The 7793-nt window shown below is 30.9% G+C and overlaps 1 protein-coding gene across 1 annotated transcript; it reads left to right on the top strand.

Annotated features, from left to right (window-relative positions):
- The first annotated feature begins 451 nt into the window (after nucleotides 1–451).
- Nucleotides 452–2007, top strand: LOC145591924 (protein FAR1-RELATED SEQUENCE 11-like). Its single transcript, XM_081648405.1, has 4 exons — nucleotides 452–702; nucleotides 882–1307; nucleotides 1470–1526; nucleotides 1635–2007. The coding sequence occupies exons 1-4, from the start codon at nucleotides 452–454 to the stop codon at nucleotides 2005–2007; spliced, it is 1107 nt and encodes a 368-aa protein (XP_081504531.1).
- Nucleotides 2008–7793: the final 5786 nt, after the last annotated feature.

Below are 7793 nucleotides of genomic sequence, written 5' to 3'. Positions count from 1 at the left end.
ACCTAATCAGGGGCACATTTACCAATGACCCTATAAATAGGGAGATTTTCCCCATTTTTGGGGGGGGGGACCTACAATTAATTACAGCATACCCTACATTCTCTTACATCAGAGAAAACACCTGATCTCGGAATCCGAGAAGATCTCCTTTACTTTTTGCACCTTTTTACCTACTCCATACACGTTCTAACTTGATCGTCGGAGGCGGAGCTCCAACCAACCAGAGTCTCCGTTGTTTTTGCAGATACAGGCGCCGTCGGACCAGTCTTCGAGCTGTAACTCTCCCAAGGGACAAAAACACCCAAAATAAATGGTTATTGTTATGATTGCCTTTACCCCCTAAGTCGTTGAGTTGTTTACCCCCTAAGTTGTTGAGTTTGGTTATCCATAAGATGTTGAGTTAGTTAATGGTAAAATATTTGGGTTTGTAATGTGCATAGTGTAGGTGTAAATGGCACTTGCAGATAAAGTATTGTATTTGTCTAGTGAGGAAGGGAAATTCCTAGATGATGTTGAATTTGAGGATGATGTAGAAATGTTGGAGTATAATCAACAAATTGTTAAGCTTCATGCAGAGGGGAGTGGTGACAGTGGAGGATATTGCACTCCAGATGAGAAAGAGGAGAAGGGTAATGTGTCCATGGTGAACATGGACTTTGTTAGGGTGGATCCTCCTAATGTGGGAATGATTTTTGAATCATGGTAAGAAGCCGATGTTTATTATAATGCATATGGTAAGCAGGAAGGATTTGCGTGGTGCTTGCTCAAAGTGTGTATAAGATGGTGCAAGGAGTGAAGGTAAAATGTACCGCAACGTGGAAATGTGACTGTTTTGGTAATCCAAACACTAGAAAGAGGGTTACGGGAAAAAGACTTTAAAGGGAGTTCGAAGGGAAACCCGTGGTAACAAAGAAGTCGAAAAAATGTGGTTGTGGTGCAAAGGTGTATGCTGGATTGTTGGAAAATGGTAACTGGGAGTTGAAGAAAGTGGAGTTGAAGCATACTAACCATATTCCAACCCCATCTAAAGCATTGTTTGTTCCAAAGTACAAGATGACTGAATTGGAGAAAGTGCCTTATGTTAGGCAAAGGCTTGAATTTGGTGCTGATGTTGGTATAAGTTCCTCAACAATGCATAACATGTTGGCTAATGAGAGGAATGACTTAGACAATATGCCATTTACTAAGAGGGACTTGCATAATTATAGGGCTAGGCAAAAGAAGCTGAAGTTCAAAGATGGTGATGCAAATGCGATGATGGATTATTTTCAAATGACGCAGAAGAATAAGAAGAATTTCTATCACATGTAGAGGTTGGATTCAAATGGGGTGCTACAGGATGTGTTATGGGTTGATGCTAGAAACCGAGCTGTTTACGAGGATTTTGGCGTCGTGTGTTTCGATACGACTTTTCTAATGAATAAATATGATTTGCCATTTGCAAATTTTGTTGGTTTAAACGATCATAGGCAGACAACTTTGCTTGGATGTGCCCTAATATCTAGGAAGAATACTGAAACTTTCAAGTAGGTGATGTTATTCTTTTTCATCTCTATAACTTCTGTTTTACGCTTAATTTTGCTTTAGTTTGCATTGCTTATTTTGTTTTCTGTATTTGTGAAATGTTATAGTAGGTGGGTGTTTTCAACATGGATTGGTGCTATATGGGGAAATCATCCCATGACAATCTTGACTGATCAAGACGTAGCAATGCGCAAATCATTAAAGGAGGTTATGCCACAAACAAGGCATAGATGGTGTCTTTGGCATATCACTGAAAAGCTTGGTAGCAAGTTAGGCAAGTGTAAAGGGTATTCTGAATTCATAGAGGAGCTAAAGAATATAATATATGATAGTTTAAGTATGGAGGAGTTTGAATTAAGGTGGAAGCAGTTCATAGCACAGTATAAGTTGAAGAGTAACATGTACGTGGTTGGCTGTATTGTACTCGGAGCGGGAAATGTGGATTCCCGTGGCCATGAAGCACATGTGTTTGGGCTGGAATGAAGAACATGTAGAGTTCGGAAGGCATTCACAAATTTTTCGATGATTTTCAATAGTTTTAATAGTTATTCACATAGTAATTTCATTTTTCATCCGTTGTTTTTGGCATTCCCATGTTTTAAAGCTTTAGTTATTATGTGTATACCATTTGGAACAATTAACCGGATAATACCTTAATATAATGGTATATATGTGCAAAAATGACAGTATTATTATTAATATTAAGCTTTACTGACCCATCTCAAACAATTAATAGTAACATTGACAATATGACAGTATTTAAATATCTTAATGACAATATTTTTTTTCGCAAACAATTTATTTAGAGGTTATCGGACAATTACTATTCAATTACTCCCTCCGTTTTTAAATACTTGCTCAATTTCTCCATACGCAGAGTTTTAGGAGAATTTGGAGAAAATAATTAAATATGGAGGTAGTGGGATAGGAGGAAGAATAAAATGTTGTAAAATGTAAAAGTAGTTGAGAGAATTGGAAGAGAGTGAATATGAAATTAGTAAAATATAATTTATACTAGTGTAAGACCCGTGCCATGCACGGATACAATTGAATTATTATTATTAATCATGGTCATTATATAAGACCTTTTTGTAATGGATTTTGTTTTGTTCTTTTTATTTTTTATTTTTTTTTATTTTTTTATATATGAAGAATTGTTATAGGGCTATATCCATCTATAAGAGATAGGTTTTTCTTTTTCTTTTTTTTTTTATATGAAGAATTGTTATAGGGCTATATCCATCTATAAGAGATAGCTTTTTTTTTTTCTTTTTTTTTTTTTACAAAGAAGTAGAAGTTAAATTAGTAAGTGTTAACCATTCTTATAATCATATACTTTAATACATATATCATCACAAGATTGTTCTTTTATATTGATTTTTTTTATACCATACAACATTTTTGTAGTTAAACTTTTAGATTCATATATAAGGTCGTGGTAGGTACATACTCCATCCGTCCCTTATTGATAGTCACTTATGACCAATTTTAAATTTCAAAATGATAGTCTCATTTGCTTTTATCAAGTACCATTAATATCATTTTTTTACCCAAATTTCCTCCAATTTGCAACAATATTTGTGCAAATTTAACTTTTCCATGTAAATTTGTCTTTTCTATGTTCTTTTATTACTTTGTCAATCGTGCATAAAAGTAATATTTAATGGTAAATTTAAACTATATTTAGATAGTATGTATTGTGGAGTATAAATTTAATATTGGAAGTTTGAAAAGATTTTATACTGCCTTTTCACATTATTTCTATTTTGTGAACAATATGGTTGATATATTTGCTATGTATATATTTTCTTACATTAGTTTAATAATAATATTATGCAATAGAATCATACATAAATATTATACTATAATAATATATAAGAATATAAGTATAGAATAAAATATAATAAGGAAATAATAATATTATAAAATATAATAATAATTAAATACGGAAATAATGAAATTGGCGGGAAAATAATTAATGAAATTGTGCCAAATGTCATTATAGGTTTGCTTTTAGTATAGCTTAATAGATTGGGCCCACTAGGTGAGAGAAATGAATTAAATATTATAAAATAATTTCAAATAAGGAAATGGAACAAGTATTTAAAAACAACAAAAAATGGAAAGTGGAGCAAGTATTTAAAACGGGGGGAGTACTAATGACAATGAATTTAACAATATAAATCATACAATTGATAAAAAAAGAAGTATAAATTTGTCTAGAATGGGTATTTTATACTTGACAATGGGTATTATATACTAGACAAAAATGAGTATTATACTTTGAATGAACGGGGATGAATAGGATACAAACTGACAGTATAATATAATTTATTAAAGATAAATTTGACAAGAATGGGGATTATATACTTGACAAGAATGGGGATTATATATACTTGACAAGAGTGAAGATTATATGCCTGACTCTCTACCTATAAAATCAAAAACACTAATCAACTTTAATATTAAACTCGTAAACAAGTTAAATACCAATGAATAAATTTTCAATCAATAACATATTTCCTATAAAATTAAGAGTCCTTCTAACATGCTAGGATAACGAATGTAGTTGTGTAGTGGTGTTTTTTTATGCACTAATTATTTGAAATCGATTTCCATAGTATAACATTGTTATGTTATATAATGCAGATTGTCGGATTATGGTATAATTTAACTTGCAATTTAAACGTGTAATTATGGTATTACTTATGTTTATTGTCGGATTTGAATATAATTTTACCTATCAAATATGTTAATAAAACATGCTATGTTGTAATTTGTTATTATTATGGATGTCCATTATGGTTTATAACTCCCCCCTCTTAATAACTCCCATTGTAACCCCTTTGTACCCCCTTATATTATGACACTACTTTACTATACTTTGTAACCCCTACTTAAATGGACTCTTCATTGTCCATGTGGGTTATCATATGCTCATGTATAAATATGGCATAACTGAATGAAATGGATAGTAGTATACATTACCATCTATATCTTTCTCTACACTATTCTCTATTCTATTTATTTCATAACACGTTATCAGCACCATAACTCTAAGCCACCGATTATTATTGTACTGTTGATTTCTTGAATTTGTGGAAGAATTGATGGCCTTGAAAACAAGGAATTTAGCATCAAATTACTGTTAAAATTAAGCTAATATTTGAGTTTCGATAGGCGGTAACAAGAGCTCGTGCAATGATAATCCATGAAGCCATTGTGATTAGCAGGGAAGTTCCTCACAATTTCATTTATTTTATTGAGTTTAACTTTACAAAATATACTTATTATTCCCTTTTATACATGTGATGTTATTATGACGTATTGTTTTGTTATGCGGTGTTTGATTATAATTAAAATTTAGTGTAACTCACCTTGGTGAGTGTGTTAGAAGGAAGATTTCTATGTTAGATTGATAGCTTATTTGTTTGTGCGACTTGTTGATTTGCAGTTTCTTTGATTCTTCTAAATACCTGTTACGTTCTTTGTTAAATCTTGTATGATCAGGAACTTTATAATTTGTTCTAGTTGATTCATGACGTTATTTGTTCGATCTCTTGAAAGTACTTTTGTTATCCTTTTTCTATAATCTTGGTCATTGGTCTTGTTTATCATGGAGCATAATATTTGATTATCCCTATTAGTTGACTCTAAAAGGGAATTTACAATTACTATTAGTATTAATTCTTATGAACTATGTTTTTTACTGAATTTGAAATGTGTAAATTTTTTGAGGTGTAGCATTCTTTTCTTGTTGAAAGTCGAGTTAAATCCAATACTTTTCTGTGCTTATTAGCAAAAGGATAGAAAAGAAAAGTAAGGTTGTACAAAGTACACTTTGTATGTAACCCAATGTATTGTAGTTCGAAGCCCTATTTCATGAACATTTATAAATGTTTTGTGCATGAATTTTGTAAATTTGCGGTAGCAAATCTATTTTTGTTGTTTATATCATGCGGCTTACCCAAAAGCTAGTTGTCATTCCTTACAATTATGAAAGAAGTCACGTTTATTCACATGCGATATGCATAACATGATGTGGGTTGGGGTTTCCAACTATGAATAATTAATTTCTCTTAAGTGTTTCACATAAGACATATGACTTATGAAACTGTGGGTGAAGTTGGATTATGTGCTACAAAATTTTTTTATGAATGACCTTGATATCTCAAGTACAGTTTTTCCACTAACATATGACACGCTAATCTTGTGTGCTCATCATGTGGTTGCTCTTGTTTCTTAACATTCATTTTTTCCAGTATAGTTGAGTATATCAACTAAGGTATGTTTTGATTACAGCTTAGGTCCTATTTTGTTGTTACCTTCTTGTTCTAAAATGTGTAGATTGTCTAATTAATTTATTTGAATTAAGTTAAGTTAATTTATTTAAAGTGAATGTTTCATATTTGTAAACATTTGTTTAGTAAGGGATAATTATTTAGTAGACACGATAATACATGAAGCTGGATTATTATTGGAATGATGTGTAAATTGAACATAGAAGTCTTGGACATACGGACTTGAAGTTCCTTAAAATTATAATGATTAGAAACCTTCTAGAACGATCTAGAAATGTCTAATAGTTTTGAAAGTATGTTGACTAGATTATTCTCCGTTCACAAAACTAATGTGTTCCTATATATATCATGCGAGAAATATACAAGGATTTTGGATGGATATTGTTGATACCAAACTCTGAGTGAGAATTGGTGGTTCATATCTAACTAGACTTATTAGCTCATTCTCGAAAATGAATGAGAAATCTCATGATTATTGAAGAATTAATAAGTACATTTGTATGTTGTTTTCTTGATTATATATAATTTATGGAAAAGTTCATAAGAGTATCTATTTGAGCAAAGAATAGTGTTATGAGTTCAAAAAATTAAACACGCTATTTTGAGCAAATTACTTGAAAAATATATTTATTATGCCCATAATTTACAGAATTTTCAATATAAAGATTAATATAATTGGGCAAGAGGAACAAGTAAGAGTTTAATAAGAATATTTTTCTTTACTTGATACATGACATTGCCAAAAGAATTTATGGCTTAAAAAATGCAAGGGATTTCAAATGCCATTGGATTAATTTCATACCCCCATATGCAAGGATTAGGGGGAGATATTATTTATTTTATTATTATATGTAATCATTGCACATGAATTATATGATACATTGATGGTCACTAGTGCATACATTACCTTTAATATTAATGTCAGCAATTTATTTAATAAGAGCGACCACATAACATAATATTACATATTTACAATGACACTATCCTAAAGATGGATATGAATAAATGTCATTGACTAAATATCATTTGCAAATGCTCCAATTAAAATTAATGTCCCAGAAGGACAACATCGGTTACTAATGAACCTAAAGCACGCCTAAAGCGTGGTAGTCCAATAGATTTAAAATATAGGAACCTTTGAAAAAGGAAATGAGCAACTATTGACAATGACAAATTTAAGGAAGTGATAAATCCCATTACATGATTATAAAAACAACTCTTGAAGAGTATGAATTGTCCAATAAGATTAACATGTATCAAGATTATAGTCAAAACTCCAACAAAGTATGAGTAATTGTTGGATAAAATATTAATTGATCATCTTGCCAATTGTATAACGAAACACATACATGTTGGTGTTCTAATATCACATCATATTCATGCCCATACGTAAAACAATGCATGTTTAATAAAGTGATCACTAGTGTTGGAAAATCGACCAGAGTTCAAATGTAGAGAAGTGATTAGATGTGATAATTAAATTTGGCCATCCGGGTTTAATTATTACCCGTTTTAGAAAATCAATGTTTCATTTGATATGAAAATGTGCTGACGCTCTTTCATGTTAGATACTCCCTCCATCCCTTAATACAAAGCCTCTTTCTAGCATTTATAGAGGTTTTGTATTAAGGGACGGAGAGAGTATATGAAATGAATTGAATGACAATACATAACATTGAGATTGATTTATATTTAGATTGTGATTTCATAGTTTGTTTTAAAGAAATTTCAAGAGATTATATGCTAGTTTTGAACAATTTTACATGTAAACAAGTAATAAGTGGCCAGAAGCTCACTATAACTTATATGTGTAGCGATTTTGAGTAATTAGAAACTCATCATTAAAGTATTTGGAGCATTACCATATAGTGGCTTTGTGTACAAGTGATTTTAATATTAAATTAATTTCTTGATTGGGGCTATTTTATGTCAACACATAAGAAATAGAATTAAAAAAAATAGACAACT

The sequence above is a fragment of the Chenopodium album genome, chromosome 18, assembly GCF_948465745.1.
Source record: "Chenopodium album chromosome 18, dcCheAlbu1.1, whole genome shotgun sequence".
NCBI lineage: Eukaryota > Viridiplantae > Streptophyta > Magnoliopsida > Caryophyllales > Amaranthaceae > Chenopodium > Chenopodium album.
This window is presented reverse-complemented; position numbering and strand designations above follow the sequence as displayed.

Coding starts and splice junctions, on each gene's coding strand:
- LOC145591924 (XM_081648405.1), top strand. CDS start 452: ATGGCACTTGCAGATAAAGTATTGTATTTGTCTAGTGAGGAAGGGAAA. Junction 1,308..1,469: donor AAGAAGAATTTCTATCACAT/GTAGAGGTTGGA, acceptor AAACGATCATAG/GCAGACAACTTTGCTTGGAT. Junction 1,527..1,634: donor AAGAATACTGAAACTTTCAA/GTAGGTGATGTT, acceptor ATGTTATAGTAG/GTGGGTGTTTTCAACATGGA.